This window comes from Solanum tuberosum, unplaced genomic scaffold, assembly GCF_000226075.1.
Source record: "Solanum tuberosum cultivar DM 1-3 516 R44 unplaced genomic scaffold, SolTub_3.0 scf00404, whole genome shotgun sequence".
NCBI lineage: Eukaryota > Viridiplantae > Streptophyta > Magnoliopsida > Solanales > Solanaceae > Solanum > Solanum tuberosum.
In genome coordinates this window covers 457682-477103 of record NW_006239353.1, presented here as the reverse complement: position 1 = coordinate 477103, position 19422 = coordinate 457682, and the positions used below count along the sequence as shown (strand labels likewise).

General features: G+C 35.0%; 2 protein-coding genes and 1 long non-coding RNA gene across 5 annotated transcripts; 2 read left to right on the top strand and 1 right to left on the bottom strand.

Moving 5' to 3' along the window:
- Positions 1–2788: 2788 nt before the first annotated feature.
- LOC107058067 (uncharacterized) lies at positions 2789–5354 on the bottom strand. The gene is made up of 2 exons (XR_001471757.1): positions 4920–5354; positions 2789–4864 (listed from the first exon to the last, which is right to left on the bottom strand). It is a non-coding gene; the product is annotated as an uncharacterized lncRNA (long non-coding RNA).
- A 2554-nt stretch (positions 5355–7908) lies between these two features.
- LOC102590487 (centlein) lies at positions 7909–12668 on the top strand. 2 transcript variants are annotated; one of them, XM_006363246.2, is made up of 6 exons: positions 7909–8258; positions 8436–8708; positions 11630–11790; positions 11874–11979; positions 12065–12181; positions 12280–12668. In XM_006363246.2, exons 1-6 carry the CDS (start codon positions 8067–8069, stop codon positions 12415–12417), a joined length of 987 nt encoding a protein of 328 aa, XP_006363308.1. In that variant the 5' UTR covers positions 7909–8066; the 3' UTR covers positions 12418–12668. The 2 variants fall into 2 exon arrangements, with proteins under 2 accessions (XP_006363308.1, XP_006363307.1); XM_006363245.2 differs by having other exon boundaries at positions 12271–12668.
- Positions 12669–14333: 1665 nt separating this feature from the next.
- LOC102590165 (28 kDa ribonucleoprotein, chloroplastic) lies at positions 14334–19336 on the top strand. Of its 2 annotated transcripts, XM_006363244.2 has the most exons (5): positions 14334–14773; positions 15480–15578; positions 15679–15966; positions 16120–16276; positions 19084–19336. In XM_006363244.2, the coding sequence occupies exons 1-4, from the start codon at positions 14423–14425 to the stop codon at positions 16234–16236; spliced, it is 855 nt and encodes a 284-aa protein (XP_006363306.1). In that variant the 5' UTR covers positions 14334–14422; the 3' UTR covers positions 16237–16276; positions 19084–19336. The 2 variants fall into 2 exon arrangements, with proteins under 2 accessions (XP_006363306.1, XP_015158859.1); XM_015303373.1 differs by lacking the exon at positions 19084–19336 and having other exon boundaries at positions 16120–16612.
- The last annotated feature ends 86 nt before the right edge of the window (positions 19337–19422 follow it).

The following is a 19422-nucleotide window of genomic DNA, read 5'->3' as shown; positions in this document are numbered from 1 at the left end:
GTTCCCCTCTCCCAGATCTCGCTCGCCACTCTCCCAGATCTCGCTCTCTCACTCGCCTCTCTCACTTTATACAATTGATCTTTTTGTATATGTATACCAAAACAGATTATACAATAGTTTTTTTTGTGTATGTATAGCGATTTATACATATATATGTTTGCTATGCAGCGCAATTATGCAAACTTTGCTATAGCATACAAATATAAATTTTGTGTTTGCTATATTTGAAAGTTGCTCTTTAATGTATGCGACTCAAGTTCATGTACAAATTGACTATAGTTTCCGTCAATGTATATCTGTATACATAAATAAAATAAAAATAGTTTTTTATCTAAAGTTATGTAAATTAGGTATTCATACAAAAAGATAATGCAAAACGGGAGCAAGTTAAATGGCACGACAAAAATAGGACGTCGATGAAACTTTTTAATTTTCTCCCAATTGAAAATTCAAATGGACTCCGCTCTACGCCTAACCCTAGAACCCATGAAATTATTCACTTTTTTTTTATATATATTTTAATATTATTTAAAAATTAGTGTTTGATTATAAAAAAAAATTCATATACAAGTTAAAATTTAGCCATGAATCAGTTTTTGCAATTTATTAATTTTATGGCTTACAATAAAGCTTATGAAATAAAGTTAGATCATAATCTATGATTTTATAGATATTAGATGATAGTCTAACATTTTGTTAAGTTTCATAAAGGGAAAGGCATAGATTCTCCCCTGAACTTGTCTCGAAAAGTCAGTTACATGCTTAAATTATCATGGTGACCTATTAAACACCTTAACTATTCAAAAGTGAATTTATTACCACCCTGAGACGTGTAACACCACTCTCACATTATGTGGTGTATTACACTCGCTGCCACATCAGCGCTACGTTAGCGTCATGTCATAAATTATTAATTTTTTGTTTTTCTTTTCTTTATTAATTAACTTTTCTTTTGTTAACTATATTTTACTCTAACTAATCCCTAATTAATTGTTTTAATTCTCTAATAATTATATCTTCTTCCTCACTAATCCCACCAATTTTCAATTCTCATTTCATCGGAAAATCATATCCGGCCCCACCTTCACTATTGATTTTGTTCTTCACCACCACTATATCACCTTAAATTCTTCTTCTTCTCTATCACCCAACACCAAATATCACCACCACCATTATCAATATCGATTTTTTCTTCTTCACCACCTTCAATTACCTCTTTTAATTGTAACACCTTGTATCCTGGATAGGCAAAAATGCAGATTTTGAGAAGTTGCAGGTGCAACCCACGGACTGTAGGTCAGACCACGACCCGTGCTGGTGGTCCGCGGTTCACCACTGCAACCCCTCCCCAAACCCAGCTCAAAACATTGGCTAAGTCTCGACCCACGGATAGACCCGCGATCCGTAGGTCAGACCACGGTTCGTGGTTTGTGTCAGTGGATCAAGAATCCTTTACCCAGCCTCTGACACGAACTACGGTTGACTAGCACGGACCGTCGTTTGATACACGGCCCGTACGTTCCGTTCGTCGATCACTCCGACAACAGTTAAGTCAGGGGTCTTTTGGTCTTTTCATATTTCGTTGGACCCCTAAGCTACGTCGTTTAGACCCTAAATTATGAGGTTTTATTCAGTTTAAGCATAGAAACATAACTATAACTTACCTAAGTTAAATCATTAATCAAAACTTAGAAAATTAGAACGCTAAGAGGAGAAAGAAGTCAAGAACCCTAGTTCAAGAACGTAGCAAGTTTTCTTCAGTTCTTGCCCAGAAATCAAAGGATTTCTACATGAAATTCGTCACCAGGTATGTGGGATTTCACTAGTGGGTTCCTTTCACCCATTAGGTCCCTAGTTTTCAGTCAGTTTCTTGATTCTCTTATTATGACTAAACCTAGGGTTTCTTGAATGTTAGAATTATTGGATTCTTAGCTGTCAGAATGATCCAAATTAGATTAGTATGTTAATATTCAGTTTATTGCATGAATTTCAGAACCCTAGCTATGTATTTCTTTAGTTCTTGAATTACACATACCAGGTCAGATATTTCGGTTATTCAGTTATACATGCCTCAGTTATTAATGCATCAATATCAGTTTAATTGTTGCATACTCAATTTTACATGTTTAGTTCGAGCTATCAGTAACTTACATAAATTCAGTCATAATGTGTTAATTACTTAATCCATTGGGAGTAGCATAATACCGAGTTGGACTAAGGTTCAGCGTACCCAAATAGTCCCAAAACTACTAGCTGTTGTGCCGTAATAGATTTAACATAAAAAATAATAACTTACAATATTTGATAACTTTGAGAAAATAATTAAATAAATGACGCATTTTTTTTATTTTTTTTTAGAGAAAGGCATCCAAAAATGAAACATTTGACTAGAAATACAAGTGATTAGAATATTATTAGAATTTATTTAATTTATTTTGAAATAGTAATTTAACCCAATTTAATAAACTAAAGCGTGAAAATCGTTTTTAAATTAATTGTCTAACCTTTTTGAGAAAATGACTAGGTAAGTGTATATTTTTGTTTATTATTAATTGAAAAGGTTTTAACTAACATTTTAAAGTTTATTTAAGAAAAATACTTTAACTAAAAAATAATTTTTAAAGGAATAAAATGTGATTAAAAAGCATTAAAGAACATCTCATTTAAGAACCAAAGGTTTAACTTAATTGAAGATATAAAGTTTTGATCAATATACTCGATTAATAAGATAAATGAACACAAAAGCATGAAATGTATTAAAATTAAACCGACACAAAGAAAATAACTCATCTTTTGGGGAATCTAATTAAGTTAATTAAGAATTATAAAGTTAGGCTAAACAACAAACAATAAATAGTCACAATTAAATAATTAAAAAAGTAAGGGAGAAATTGAATTTGGGCCTCCTTTTGGGCCAAATTCGCTGAAATTTTTGGGGTTTAATCTTAAACCCGTTTTTGTATACATCTGATGTATATCAGTGTATATGAGCATATATATTTGCTCTTTTCATGTATCTCTTTCTTCTGAAGCCCTGTAGTTTGACTCATCTCTGTAATTTTTATATTTTTTGACCTGCATATCAGTTTCTGGCCTTGTATATCATGTATACGATTGTTGTATACCGGTGTATAAAGTTGGTATAGTAGTATATACAACTCGTTTTTCAGCTTCCGAGACTTTGTGTTTGCTGCCCTTGCCCTGTATATCAACTTCCAAAATCCGAACAAGGATGAAGGCCGACTCAAGTAGGATGTTGGGCTGTTTGGCCCAACGTAATGCAAGGAGAAGAGTCCATGAATGGACTCAAGTATCATGCATACAAAGGAGGGAGTAATGAATTAATAGCAGCTCAAAATTGCATAAAAAAGGGTATTTAATTTTTAGAGGACAAAGTACGAATCATAAACACATGAATGGAGAAAATCAATCCAAAAGCAACATGAAGAAAACTGTGTGAAATAACGCCTAGGTCCACTCAACTTTAACCAAATAGTAGCTCAAATCTATCCATTTTTATTTATTTATCTATAGATTATTTTATTTATTTATTTTGTTTTGTTTTTTAAAAAAAATAGCTATAATCTACTGGAGCATCATATCAGCAAGAGTATTCATGATTCCATTTTTTAAAGAAAAAAACATTCATCAAATAAAACTACACATGGTTTTAAATCTTGACTTAAGCACCAACATTTAAACAAGAATCTAACAAGTAATGCTAATTTAGAAAAAAACATATTAACCTTAGTGACTTATTAGCAAGAAATGGAGCAAGCAGAATACTATCTATCAATTATAAAACAGATACGCGAAAGCTGAAGAAATACTATTGTTATATATGAGTTACGACAACTATTGAGCAACAAATATATTAGTATCTATATAAATAGAACATTTCTTACACCATAATAGACAGGGAAATCTAAACTAAAACATGAAATGATAGATTTCTGAAGCGTTGGTATCAAACTAGATATCACAAATTGCTACATAGAGAATCACCCGAACTAAACAAAGAGACTTTGATTGAGTATAAATCAAGAGCGAAATATTATCCTCTACAACTTAATATCGGTGGTCTAACTTCACGTCACAACAAGAATTAACAACAACATCCCACATGAACATTTTAAAAGAAAATAAAGAACTACAACTAATACAAGGAGAGAATAAACCGAATAGACAAAAATAGATGCTGGAAATGCAGTAAAGAGGAGCTGATTGCAGCAAGCTCAATTTAAAAAAAAACTAGACTTAAGAAACAGAACTTTGCGGAGAACGTAACTTTGTGATTTTGACCAAAAGAGAAGCTATCATTCTAAAGCATTCTAGCTTATAGTAATATCATTCTAGAGTGGGAAAACAAGATGCGAAATTAGAGAAAAATATCCTATATGGGAAAGACATCAAGACATTACTGTAAGGTTCAAATGCCTTCAATTGGTAAAGTAACACCAAAACACATCGAAGAAGATTTGGGTATGAATCTAGACTAATAAAACAAATAGAAATGAGCCCCCCATTATGTCAAAAAATTTCAACTGAATAACTAGTTTTACATAACTCAAATCGTCAACAATATGAACAAGAATTATAATGCACTCGATCAATACCATTTTCCATCAGAATGCTCAAGCAAGAAGACACGTAACGTTGATCAATCACCCCAAAGTATAAATTTGCCTCAAGAGTTCAACAGTACACTTTTAATTAGAAATAAAACACTAGCTAAAATGAGTTAAGGTTAAAATAGGGTTACCTTTTCGAGGGCAGCGAACTAGAGACAGCGCGAGCAGAGCTATGATCTTCCTGCCACAAAACTCAAATACGAACAACAAACCAAGAGAATTTGAGCGGGGACCTTCTCGGAACTTAGAACAAGAAAGCTAAATATAAAATTTTAAGTGTGGAATTACTATTGCCAAAGAACTCAAACTCAAAACTCCCTTTTTTCTCGCTCTATGCTCCCTCCTAAAATACATAGAGAAAACGATCTTAAATAGATGAATAATAGGGTTGATTTTTTAGGGGGGAAAACGGATGGATTGGAAGAATTTGAATTCGAAATTCAAGTTCTCTTTTTGATAAGGCTGCTGGATTTCCGCGATTTTGTGGGATTTTTGGACGTTGATGGACTGCTGGATTTCACACGCAAGGAAGAAGAAGAAAACAAGCAGGGGTGGGGTCGATTTGGTGCTGTTTGGAGTCGTTGCTGATTCCGTGATTTCTGGATTTATCACGTGAAGAAGAAGAAGACCGGTATGGGCAGTGGGGTCGCGTACGTTGTTCGCTGATGGTTCTGGTTTCTGGGTTTGTTCACGTTCCATGGAAAAGGAAGAAGAAACGTATGGGAGTGGGATTGGTTTTGGGTTGTTTTGAAATTGCTGTGTATTGTATATTGGGCTGGGAATTGCCATGAAGTTGGGCTGCTGAAATTAATGTGAGAATGGGCTGGAAATTTGAAATGAAAAGGCCCAAAGGTAGATCTTTCAAAGAATAAGAGAAAGTGGCTAAACTTTCAAAATAGTCAAATGAATTAACAATTTAACGAATTTGAATTTAGTCAGTGGGTTCGACCAAAAGATAAATGAAATGAGTTTATATAAATTAATTAATGAGCTTCTTAATCTTTAACAAAGTAAAATAATTAACTGAATTATGAACTAATAACTCAAAATATAAGTATTAACTAACTAAACCAATTAACCAACTACAACAACACAACAACATACCCATTGAAACAATTAACCAACGAATTAAGTAAAATTAAATTATTATTTTTATTGAGATGATTTTCGAATATTTATAAAATATAATAATTAATACATAATTATCTAAACATGTATATTAATTTTTTTTTTATAAAAATGAAAGACTATCTAAAAATAACTTGCAAACTATATTATATATATATATTTTTTTAAATTTTAAAAAAATTAATTATTTTAAAATCATTTGAAATTGGAGAAGCTCAATGATTAATTTATATATATTAGAGGGCCAAAATTGGGTGTCAACACTAGCCACGTAGGTTGTAAGTCCCCTCTGTGGGCATCATTTCAGTGATCACGCCAGTATGCCTCTATACCTCTGGCAGGGTATATTGGGTCCTCTCGATGGAGCGTATACATCGGACTTCACATTTAGCTCATGTGGTTTTATTATCGATTATTAATAGCTCCCACAGTTCAGTCAGATTCTATTGCATTGACCATTTATTTGTATAGTCAGTATTCAGTTTCAGCATGTTATAAATTGGTCACTGCATTCAGTTTTCTCAGCATTCAATATCTATATCATGTTCAGATTATGACATTACTTATTTGCTTTATTCAGTTATATGTTATTTCAGTTGTATTCTATCATGCATGCTCAGTACCTTTCAAGTACTAACGCATACGTGTGCTACATCTTCTCGTGATGTAGATTCAGGTTTTCAGCATCCAGATCACGCTTAGATCGGTTTCCGATCTTCAGTTCAGCAGAATCAGTTGTGAGTCCTCATTCTCCGAGGACAATAGTCATGAGTCTCTTTTCAGTATTATTTTTAGTCCTTTAGTTTTCAGTTTTGTTAAACTTAGTTGGGGCCTGTCTTAGCATTTCTAGTCAGTTAGAGGCTATTTTCAGACATAGTTAAATTCAGCTTAGTATTGAGTTAATATCATCTTTGTATTAAACTCATCAGTTATCATTTATCTCAATTATAGTATATGGGTATTCCCCATCTTTTCATTTTTATTTATGATTTAGCTCCCGCATCAGTTTATTATCTTTAGTATGCTCATGATAAGGCCAACAGGGTTAGCTTGGGATCACTTGTGATCCTAGGTCCCGTGTCCGCGTCTCGGGGATAGTCTTGGGGGGTGACATTAATGTTTGTCACCTGCCACCCACCACCACTAAACCCATAAAGCTGCTATTACCACCAAAACGAAAAATTGATTAACAACCAAAAATTCTTTAACAAAGTCAAAAAAAAAGAAAAGATAGAAACAATCAATCAAATTTTTTCTAGATAAAATACAATTATTCACTAACAAATCTATGGGAATTAACCTAATTGCGAATCAAAAAAAATTGTGCTCCAAGATTGTGATAAAAAATATAGGAAAAATGCATAAGTACCCCTAACTTATGCCTGAAATCTCAAAGACACACTTAAATTATACTAAGGTCCTATTACCCCCCAAACTTATTTTATAAATAATTTTCTAGCCCTTTTCGGCCTACGTGGCACTATCTTTTAGGCCCAATGCGTATTGACAATTTTTTCAACCTATCTGGTTGATAGTGCCACGTAGGCCGAAAAGGGGTAGAAAATTATTTATAAAATAAGTTTGGGAGGTAATAGGACCTTAGTATAGTATAAGTGTGTCTCTGGAATTTCGGGCTTAGGTTGGGGGGTATTTATGCATTTTCCCAAAAATAAAGAAGTGTGATGAAAATAAAGAATGAAGAAGAAGAGGACAATGGATGGGGTTTGAAGAAGAAGAGGTGTGGGGGGGGGGGGGGGGGGTTGGGGTGGAAAAGAGGATTCTAACTTTTTTTTTTACTTTAATTTCAAACTGACGCGCCTATTTTTTATTTTTTTGCCACGTCAGTTTTAGAGGTAAGAAAATTCATTTTTGAATAGTATAGGTGTGTAATAGGTCACTAAGATAGTTTAAATGTGTAATTGACTTTTCGGGACAAGTTCAAGGGAAAATTTATATCTTTTCCATTTCATAAATGATATTTGCCATTTTAAAAAATAGAAAGAAAAATTTAACTAATAGTCAAAAGAACCTTTGCATAAATCATCTCCTTGAGTCCAACATTTAAATACACAAACAAATCTTTTAAGTTGTAACGGCTAGATCTTCCACTTCCCAATTCGAAATTCCAAACAATCACTATAAAGAAAAAAAGATATATATAAGACCCCAAAACCCCTCATTTCAGACCGCAACCGCTCTCACTTCGCACAACTCTCCGATCAAATTCCGGTAGCCGGGAAGATCGATTTTCAATTCCCATCGCCGGAAACATTTAATCGGAGTTTACGGTTTGTTTGAAGTTTCAAGATGGATCTTTCGCAAGAGACCGAAGATTACATTCGTGAATCGATTGAGTACTCTCTTGGTCTCCCTGTTTCGTCACAAACGCTTCAATTAAAGCTTCGAGCATCTGAAGAATCCCTTGTTCGTCTTCGGAATCAGTATCTTTCTCTACAAGCCAAATTGAAAGAGAAAGATGAAACGATTGAGCGCACTAGGGTTTTTACCTTATACTCTCCTCTTTGATTTACTTTAATAAAAATTCTGAAATGTTTGTTATAAATATTGATCTTCTTTTATTTATCTTTGTATATATAGAAAAATTCATATGCTTATGTTAAGATTTTATTTGATTTTGTGCTTCTTCTCTTAATTGTTGATGTTTTTACTTGTTAGGCTGAGTCAAGTATGAATGCTTCGGCACTGAAGAGGTTTGTGGATGAAAATCAGAGGTTGGCGGTGGAGTGTTCGAATTTGTTGGCTCAGTGTAAGAGGTGGGAGAAAGAGTGCGCTTTGTATGATCATGACCGTGAGGCATTAATGGATTTTGGAAATGAGGCAGATGAGAGAGCAAAGGAAGCTGAGATTCGTGTTCATGACTTGGAGGAAGAGGTTCGAAAGTTATCTGAAGAATTGCATTTCTACAAGTGTCAATATGAGACCCAAATGGTATGTAATTCCTCCTTTTTTGTTCTCTTGGTTCCCTCCCATGTTTAACTTTATGTTTATTCAATGTTATGTGGTGTTATTGATGAATTGTTTATAGCATTTATCAGGCCAACATGGGCGACTTCCTTTTAATTTTAAAATTTAATGTTGTTCTGAATGTACTAACTTAAGTCTCCAAAGTATTTACATAAAGTGATTTATTGCATAAAATTTGGAACCAACTAAGTATGAACAGAAGTTGTGAAGAAAAATTAGGGGAGCTTATATTACAATGTCTAGTATGAAATGGAGGTTTGCATCTGAAGTTTTGTGTGATAACCTAGACTTAAAGGCAAATTCTATAGAGTGGTAGTTAGACCAACTATGTTGAATAGTGCGGAGTATTAGCCGGTCAAGAACTCTCACATCCAGAAGATGATGAGGATGTTGTGATAGGTGTGTGGGTCCATACTAGAAGAGATATAATTAAAATTGAAGATAGCTAAGACAAGTCGTGAGAAGTAAGGTTGAGATGGTTCGAGCATGTGATGAGGAGATGCACATATGCCCAGTACGGAGGTGTGAGAAATTGGTATTGATGGATTTAGGAGAGGGAGAGGTAGACCAATGAAGTGTTGGGGAGAGGTGATTAGATAGGATATGACATAATTGTAACTTATCTAGGACATGACCTTAGATAGGAAGATGTGGAGGACATGACCTTAGAGAGGAAGATGTGGGGGACACAAATTAGGGTAGAAGGTTACTAGGTAGGAGTGTGTCCATACTAGTAGGTAGGAGTGCTACTAGTAGTCGTAGGACTACTCTTGTAGTTTCTTGTTCTTCGATTTCTGTGATTATTATTTAGTGTTCTATTCTTTGTAGTATTATTTTGTTGTAGTACTATTATGTTACTATCTATTGTCTATTGTACTTTCATTATGTCTTTTCCTAGACTGTTTTTGCCTTGTGCCGGAGTTCTATCAAAAACAACTTCTCTACCTCAGGTAGAGGTAAGGTATGCGTACACTCTACCTTCCCAAGACCCAACAATGTTGGACTACACTGTGTATGATGTTGTTGTCGTATGTAATACCATTATGTACGTAGGTATGTTATGAAGCACACAATTAGTAAGTCTTGTCATCTTATAGCAATTATATTGCTTCTTCCAAGAAGCTAGTTTTCTCACACATTTTCTGATAAACATTGCTAATTGGTGGACGCTCTCAACTTTTCGCCCAAAGGGTACTTCAAGATATGTTGTGGTAAAGTTTCTAAATTTGCATCCCAGAGTACTTTTAAGAGATTCAGTGTAAGCTGAATGCATTTACTTGAAATAGATGATAACAGATGAATTTTTGCTACAACATTAATTATTCACATTATTTCATTAGGGTTTTTGATATCTACTCAAACATGAAAGGGGTTTCCGACCCAGAAAGCTTCATAGAGCTGTTTTATCTAGATATCATGAGGCTCACTGCTTTGTTGACTCCCCAACTTTTCAACCATGGGTTATGATGTGGTTAAATAACTCTGATGGTAGCGTACATTAAGCTAGAGGTCTCTTAAACCCTATGTTGTACCACTGTCTCCATTTTTAGGGTTTTAGGCATAAGGTCTCCACTTTTGGATTTTCAGAATTAGGTATACGTACGTTGTTAATTGCCTTATTCAACTATGAGTTATGATGTGATTTATGTATCTTTGATGTCGACTTACAGTTTTGTTTGAGGCCATTCTTGGCAACAATATGTCCATTTATTCTTGAAGTAAAAGTTATGAAGTCAAAAAAATATCTCTGGTAACAGTGTATATTTAGGCCTAAGGTCTCTAAAACCTACTAGTGTCACACTTTTTTTTCCGATAAGATCTCCATTTTAGCATACACATATGTCTTCTATGATGTTGGGAGTCTGGCAAGCAAATGCATTTTTAACTATTCCCAATTTTTCATTAGGATCTTTGAAGTTGGTTCTGACGTGAGAAAGTTTTCGACCCAAATGCCATACAGCTGTTGTATCTGGATAATATGAAGGGTTTGACTTTGTTGATCGTCTCATTCTTTAACCATGAGTTATGATGTGGTTGAAGTTCTTCAATGGTAGCGTTCGTTAGGCCAAGGTCTCTCAAACCTTGTGTTGTGTCAATGTCTCGATTTTAGGATTTTAGACATATGATCAATGTTATGTGAATTCTCCCATGTCGTTGTTGACCGGTGTTGACATGACAACATTGGCATGCCAGTGGAATTGTTGTTGTCTCTGTCCAGGTTCCGATAGGGAGTAATTTTTGTTCTCCATTTCCTGTAACAGAATTGGGCTTTTAGGCCCCTTTTCTATTACATTTTCCTACTACTCTTTATTGGTCTTCTTCTTTTTGTTTTTGTTTGTACTACTATATATGTGTTAATGTAGAACAAACTAAATAATATTGTAGGCATTTCAATCCTTATAAAAAAAATAGATACTTAACTAACAAAACATTATATTTATTTTGACTCTCAATGGCCTTTATATATTTCGGATCCTAGATTTATGTGATTTATGAATCTGACACCTAGATCCAGTGTCGGATACTGGTAATGTAACATAATATTAAGTAATGAAACTCCTGTCCAAACTTCTGGTGGTTATGAGAATGAGAGAGCTTATTGGTCTAATTTTATTTTTCCTTGATATCAGTAAAATAACTGGTGATTTCTCTGTGAATAGCGCTTCCTTTCTCTTTCCCGGGATTCAAGTTGTGCCTTTTCATGTGTAACGGCCATTCAGATAATTAGATCCTTCTTCTGAGGATATGCAATTATCCCTCTGATTACTTGGAAACCTAACTAATTGGCTGCTTGGAAAATAACTATTTGATACATCTCTAGATTGCTAGAAGTAGAATCTTTCTTCTTGAGGCTAATAATTAGATTACTTTACTCATTCTTGAAGGATGACACAGCCACAGATGATGCTTCGTTGGAACAGAATCTGCTCGACAATTTGCTGGAAACTGTGATTGGTAGAGATGATGCTGCATCGACAGCACATGCGTTTCTGGAGGCAAATAGTGGTGTAGAAGTTTTTCAAAGGTTGATGACGAAGTGGAAGCGGTGAGTTCAACTTCTGTTTCTCCAAATGTCTACAATTTTGTGTTTTGTTTTAATTTTTAGCTGAGCGCCTTTTGCTTTGATAGATTGAGGCCATCAACACAAAGGGTTATTGCTCTGGTTGCTGAGGTCAATACTCTGCAGAAAGACAAGGAACATTTGAGGATAAACCTCCATAAAGCTGAAGATGAGGTGAGTAGATTTAAAGAGAAAGAAAGTGTTTGATCTCCTGCCTGCCTAGTAAACTAAGAAAAAGGGGATAATTTTCTGATTTTAGGTGAACGTATTGTTTGAACAAAACAATGTTTTGGATGAGGCAAATAAAAGGCTGATAAGGCTGTACCAGAAAGAGAAACACACACCTGGTTCTGGTGGAAAACCTTCTTCTGGCAAGGTAAGCTTATACGAGTTTCTTTTAGCCTGTTCTTTTGTTTCCTCTCTATGTTGCGCTCATAGCTTAAGTTTTGTTTAACCTTTAACCAGTGCTCGCAGGGCAACAAAAGGAAATCAAGCCCCAAGATAAGCAGTCCAGTAGAGGGAAAACTTGATTTCAGCGAGGTTGATTCTTTGAGGCAGCCTTTATCACCTTTGCGAGCAAACTCACCTGAATATAGATTATGCAAGAAGTAGCAGAAGAAGTTCCTCCTTCCTGACCAGTTGCAATTTCTTTTGATCATTTTAGGCTATTCTTGCATTTAAAAGTGTTGTTACGATTCTCGGTAACTGTAAAAAGCAACATACTACATTCTCATCTCCCCTATATAGCCTTGAAGAATTTGGTTGTTTTTCGCTCTTGTAAGGAAACTATTGTTAGTGCATTATGGATATATTTTGCTTGTGTTATATTGCAAAGTAGGGATTTTTGGTTACTGATGGATGAATCTTGCGACTGCTGCATGTGTTCTTGTGTTAAAAGTCAATGGACATGATTTGCCATTGATCTTTCAATTTCCATATCCTAGTGTCGTGATGATTTTTTGCTCAAAATTCCTGCCATGGGACTGACTACTGTGGAGCCTGCTTGTCGAATCGTTAGATGTATGGAACTGTGAAAATGTTTTTTTTTTCAACAACAATTTAGTTCCAATTTTGTATTCCAAATTTATGTTTTGCTTGGATTTGATGGTGGTTGGTTGTTTTTGTTCTTAAAGGAGATCTTTTCTTTTTATCCTTCCTAGAAGCTCCCACCTTTTTGCTTCCTTGGTGACTAATCTCAGAACCTTAAGGTTGAAAGTGATGAATGTTTATCATCCGAGCAAGTTCCTCCTTCCTATTGAATAGGAGAATCTTTCTTTATTTCTTTTGGATGAAAAATGTGAGTTTTTGAGTTTTGTTGTTAGAAAATTGGTCATTACCTCAGAGGAAAATTATACGTGTGTAGATCCTTGACGACACAAAGGAAGTTGGAATAAAAAAGGCATAGCTTTGGTGGTCATCACTCATCACAAATGGATTATATTATTTGCAGGCTTCTTTTTGAATCTTAGAAAAAGAATGGTTCAACATAATAACAACAAATTTAAATAGACAATCTGACTATATGAAAATCTTGATTGATTTTTTTTTAAAATCACTCTTTTTCCGTGTAGTATTTTGGAGTTAATTTGATTAATTATATATTTAAATATAAATTAGAGTAAATTAATTTAATATTTTAAAAATTAAAATTTTAAAACTTACGTGAAAACACTATAAGTTATCATTTATGTCCTAGATTGATGACACTTGCTCAATCTCTAATGTGAATTCGAAATCTTTGGAAGAACCAATCTCGAGAGGAGATGATTCATACTAGTGTGGAAGGACTTCACATCGAACTTTCATTGATATATCCAAAGACACTAAAACTAAACATTGCACACCTCAGAGGTGAGGGGACTAGATTTGAATCTCATTTACTATGACTAGTTTTGTACTTGGAGCCTCATGGTGCAAAGTAAAGTTCAAAATCATCCCTCCACAAAGTTCGCCTTTGCATGTTATTCTCTCCGTTCACTTTTACGAATGTTGAGGATAAAATAGAAAAAAATAAATATTTTTTCTTGATAAGTTAAAAATAAAGTGAACACATGAAATATGATATTATTCATATTTTATAATAGGGAAAAAGGACAGATATACCCCGAACTATCGTAAATGGTATGCGGATACCCTCTGTCATACTTTTGGGACATTGGTGCTCCTACCGTCCAAAAACTAGAGCATATATGCCCTTCGTTCTAACGGAAGACTAAATAGGGACATGTGGCACAATCTTATTCGTCGATCCGATATTTAATAAATGTCGGGTCGGTGGATAAGATTATGACACGTGTATGTCCGTTAGTATAAAGGATATATATGCTCTAGTTTTTGGACGACAGGGGCTACCAATGTCCCAAAAGTATAACGGATGGTATCTGCATACCATTTATGATAGTTCAGAGATATATTTATTCTTTTTCCCTTTATAATAATAAATAAATATTACCGTATTTAATTTGATTCTTGAAAAACGAATTTTAATTTTTTGGGAGGGAGGAAGCGGTTTATATTACCCTGAAAATTCCAGTTTATGACCCTTATCCAGTCGTAAACTATCCCCAACTGCAGCTGCCTTTGAATTGCCCATTTACACAACTCTTCCGCTTCATCAATGGCGTTACTTCGCTTACTATGTTCTCCATCTCTATTTCCTTCTTCATCATCCACTTTGTTTCCCCTTCACCACCATCCTACAACTCCCATTTTACTATCCCCATCCTCCATTTCTTTGCGAACTCCTTGTTTCTCCCCATTAATCCCCATCAAAGCTCAAAGACCTTACCTTTACATATCCAATTGCTCTTCGTCTGCCCAAACTCCAGAAACTGCACAAGACCTAGAAGAACAATTAGAAGATGAAAGTTTGAAAAGAAGAGTGCTTGCTCAGAATGCTCCTTGGACCTATACAGCAAATGACCTTCGACCTCTATTTGAGAAATATGGCACTGTGGAGGATATTGAGGTTTGCACCTTTTTAAAATATCTGTTTTATGTATGTAGAATTATATTTGTGAAAACAGTTACAAGGGTGCAGGATAGGGTATGAGTATAAAGTTTATAGTACAACAACAACATATCTAGTATAGTTCCACAAGTGTGGTCTCGGGTTTGGGGAGTAGAATGTACACATACATTAACCCTGCCTTTATGGGGAGAGAGGTTAGCTATGATTTTTTTAGTAGTATTGGAAATTGAAAAGTTGGTTGAAGTTAGTGTTATGGATTAAGAATTTCGGAAGGAAACTGACTTACTTCCATAGGTGAAAAAGTCTACTTTTGGATGGAGAAATTTTGTTTGTAATCAAATATTGGTAAGTAGGTGACATGATAATGATACTAGATGCAGTATAAGGTATGATGATGATTTCTAGTATTGAAGGTTGGAAGCATCGTCTTCATGTTGGTTGAATTTGGTGTTATGAATTAAGAATTGTGATTTTTGGAGAGGAAAATGACCTCTAACCATAAGTGAATGAAGTCATTTTTCCTTTTGATGAAGAATTGTTTTCAAGGAGATTTATCTTATAACCAAATACTGAAAAATGGTTTCAGGTGAAAAATATTTTTCGCCATACCAAACTTGCCTGAACTCATTATGTTTCTTGAAGGTTCGATTATACTTTTTAAGTTTTTCTGAGATGGGTTAGTTGTCTGTTGTTTGTTCTCAAGGTTGCGATGTATAACAAGACAAGAAGCAGGGGTTTGGTCTTTGTCACAATGGGCTCACATGAGGAAGCTAAGGCAGTTCTTGAAAATCTTGAAGCGTATGTAAGGATTTCGAATGTTAACTCTTCCTGAAAAATTCTGTCACTATTTGACTTTTTTGAAATGAGTTTGGGTTACATTATTGGTTGTTAACACTTGACAGGAACTTGAGGGTAGACCTTTGAGACTTACATGGGCTAAGCCAAAGATTGAGAAACCTTCTTCTCCACCACCATCCAAGCCGCTGCCTATACACAATCTCTTTGTGGCTAATTTACATTTTGAAGCAAGGTCTAACGACCTGCTGGAATTCTTTAAGGCTAATGGTGCAAATGTTGTTTCTGCTGAAGTCATATTCAATGATAATCCCAGACGATCTGCAGGATATGGATTTGTTTCACTTAATACCAAGGAGGAAGCTGATGCAGCATTATCCTCCTTTGACGGAAAGGTAATTTTGGGTTTGGCTGCTTGTTGTGATGAATTTCAGTTTCCATTTATTGAATGTTCATTGCGGTTCCTGTAGTTTATTTACTCTTTTGAACTTGAACCATTGGATCTGGTTAATGTCGAAAACCTGATTTGAGTATATCTTCATCCATAGGAATTTATGGGAAGAGCTATAAGGGTGGCACAGAGTAAAAGGTTTCTTAGAGAAGAGACAAAAAAGGCTATCCAGTCCCAAGAACTACCATCTGAATTGATCTCTGTGGCAGAATGAGCTAATGCTGCTGAATTTTGGAAGTTATTCCTCTGAGGAAGTGAGTTTCCATGACTTTTTGTTTGTATAGTAGAATCCAGGCAGATATCTTCAAAAAATTTGTGTCAGAAATTTTTATATAGCTTCATGTACGTTCCCTGTTCCTTTGGTTTCCTCTATTATTCGGGATTACTTTCTGTTTTCTATCTCTTCGTTTTGTTTAGAGGTGCGGAAAAAATGTTTAATCAAGTATAAGTTTCTAGAGAAATGTCCACTACGGAAATTGAATACAGTCCGAAGGTGACATCTCCTCTAAATTCTCATTGCAAGAGAATCACTACCGCTTGGCATATTCTCTATGATAATTGAATGCAGTCCCTACGTGACATGCCATGTATCCTTCAAGGTCTCATTGCAAGAGAATCAGTATTTCTTTGTCTACCCAGATATATGAAAATGCGTGCCGGTGACATATTGGTGCTTTGGGTAGTTGCTATGAAACAATATTTGCTCTGGCAAATTATGAATCATTACGGACTTCCCGGCATTTGATATGTTTGAATAAAATTATCGACTTATTGTCCTTTTTGTTTAGAAGTTTGATTAAATCAATTCATTGTAGGATATTTTAGCAGATATATGATACTACGGAGTGGTGATCAGGGGTATGGAGTAGGATCATAGCTATCTGTTTCTTCCCATGTATTAGTGTCTTCATTTTGTCTGTTTTTCCTACATATACACTCATCTCCTTAATGTTATGAACAAGCATTAAGTTTTAAGTTGTAGTTTTTCAAGATTAATTGTCAAACGTAGTTCTTCCATGTATCCTACTTAGGTGAACCCATTTGGTTATCTATTCCATAAGTAACATCCCAATACCGTAGGGTACCTTACTTTGTCTCTGTTCACACTCTAGGCTGCATTTGCTCCTATTTCCTCGTACTAATATAACAATTCATAAATGTGTAAGGTGCGTTGTGCTCTCTATTACACTTCATTTTCCACTTATTTGCACTATCACTCTCTTTTACATCTACTTTTTATCTTGACAATTTTTTTTGTCTGATTTTAAGTTCTTAGCACCTGTGTCTTGAATCAACAATTAAGAGATCACTTAAAACGTATGCACATCCTTCTTAGAGAGCACAAGTCTTGTCCTGAGGTTTATTGTTAAGTTACCAAGATGTTACTAAAAAGATACAAAAGACCTGCAGGGCATGGGAATGCAGTCAGTTACATCCTTCTTCCAAGTAAGTTCTAGAAAACTCATATATTGGCTAAGACCATCCACCATACAACTTCTACTCCAGAAATATAAATTTTAGAGGCAGTTATCCTTGATTCTGGAGATATGATTGTTCTGACTTTCTAAACGTGTCTTGTTCCTCTCTAGCCAAATGGTCCAGAATATACATAGAGGGATGGTTATTCTCAAAAAAAAAAAAGATACAAAGACGGATGGTCCTCCAGATCTGCTTCAATACTCTAGGAGTTCTTTGATGTTGCCAGCATTCCATCAAATCTCTTACCTTGAGTGGCATTACCCAATAGAGGAACAAATCCTAGCATTGTCTAGTTAGTTTGCAGAGTATGAGGAGGTGATCTACTGTTTCTTGGTCATTCTCACATAAATATCATCTATTGCACAATAGGAATCCTCTTTTCTGCAATTTGTTTTATGTTAAGCAGTCCCCCCAAAGAGGCAACCTACCCAAACCATACTGCCTTGACAGGTGCCTTCGTCTTCCTAATCGGTTTCCAAGGCCAGTTATCATCCCATTGATCAGCTTGCTTCATTAGTAAACTATAGCAGTTTGCTGACAGAGAAACTATTGTCTTTACTTGCTGCCTAACTGAGAGTATCCTGTTAGTTTTGAATAATCTGGAAGGGATCCAGCATCTGAAGTAGGTTACAAAAGCCTTCTACGTCCCAGTCATTCAAGTTTCTCCTAAAGCTTAAGTGCTACACTGTGATTGAAAAAAAATTGACACCACACCATATTTGTTGGTACTGTGTCACCATGAGTTCACCATGATTTGTAAAACTCTTAAGGACAATAGTAAAACCTTCTCCACCTCCAGCCATGCTCACACTTGTTTCTGCTTTTATTGAAAAAACAGTTTCTTTATTATCCTCTCATTCTCCATATCTTGTTTTTAATAATGCGAGTTAGTAAAGTGTGATCTACCATGAAAGACAAGTAGGGAAAGTCAGCTAGATTAAGTTGGGTTAGATCCTGGACTACCAATTAGTAAGTGAAGTGTCTTCTTTACCCAAATTAAATGTCACAACTCTTATAACAGGAGATGCCACTTGAACTAGGCATTGTTTTATACTGAAAATGCCATTTGGGAATACGAATGGAGGTTTCCTTTTATGATACTTATAGAACTGTGTATAATCCAATGAATAATATATGTTCCGACAATCCAACTCCAAAAAGTAGGGCTCAGCAATGCGATGTACATTGTCATGGCATCAAGCATCTTCTGTTTAGCCCCTAACATGAAACTTAAATTTTGAAGTAGCTCTTAGTTTTATATTGCGGTGCTTCATATCAATAGCTTTGTGGGGTTTAGGAATTTTCAATAAGTATAGCTCCTGAACTATAAGATAGTCTGTGGGATTACTTTCCAAAAACTATTCGTCCTGCTCCAAATTCAATCTTCCTGTTTGATTGCTGTGGATTTTAAAATGAGAGATATATAGAAAGGCTATGGAAGCCTGCTGATGCTAGTTTTTACTGTCCCCTTTTCTTCTTTTTTTAACTACCTTTTTTATCTTTAATTTCACCGTTCCCTGCGTGAAATGCAGTCACTGAGTTGTCTATTTTTCTCTTTCGTTCTTTCCCTTCTTCTCTGCAGTATCACTCTCTTCCGACCAAGGGCTGTCGATAGAGAAATGAAAAGTTCATAGTTTTGGCAGTGGAAGCTGTTGCTAGCAATAGGAAAAGGGCTGTTTATAAATTTGTCTTGACCATGTATCAAATTGCATGATTATTCCTTTTAGGAGTTTGTTGCTAAGAAGAAGAAAGTTGTTTTAAAGGCAAGTGAACATTTTAAGTGTATGAACGGTACATTTCTATAGAAATCACCTACATCCAAGCTGTTTGGTGCACATTACTTTTCAAATTTGGCCTTTTCTACCCATCTTGAATTAGCTTTGGTTTCTGCAATTACACATATTTGTATTCATTATTTTGA

Bases quoted from the DNA above. Each gene is read 5' to 3' on its own strand.
- LOC102590165 (XM_006363244.2), top strand. From the start codon at position 14,423: ATGGCGTTACTTCGCTTACTATGTTCTCCATCTCTATTTCCTTCTTCA. The intron at 14,774-15,479 runs GTTTGCACCTTT...TTTGTTCTCAAG, and splicing joins GCACTGTGGAGGATATTGAG to GTTGCGATGTATAACAAGAC. The intron at 15,967-16,119 runs GTAATTTTGGGT...CTTCATCCATAG, and splicing joins TATCCTCCTTTGACGGAAAG to GAATTTATGGGAAGAGCTAT.
- LOC102590487 (XM_006363245.2), top strand. From the start codon at position 8,067: ATGGATCTTTCGCAAGAGACCGAAGATTACATTCGTGAATCGATTGAG. The intron at 8,259-8,435 runs GTTTTTACCTTA...TTTACTTGTTAG, and splicing joins AAACGATTGAGCGCACTAGG to GCTGAGTCAAGTATGAATGC. The intron at 12,182-12,270 runs GTAAGCTTATAC...ACCTTTAACCAG, and splicing joins GAAAACCTTCTTCTGGCAAG to TGCTCGCAGGGCAACAAAAG.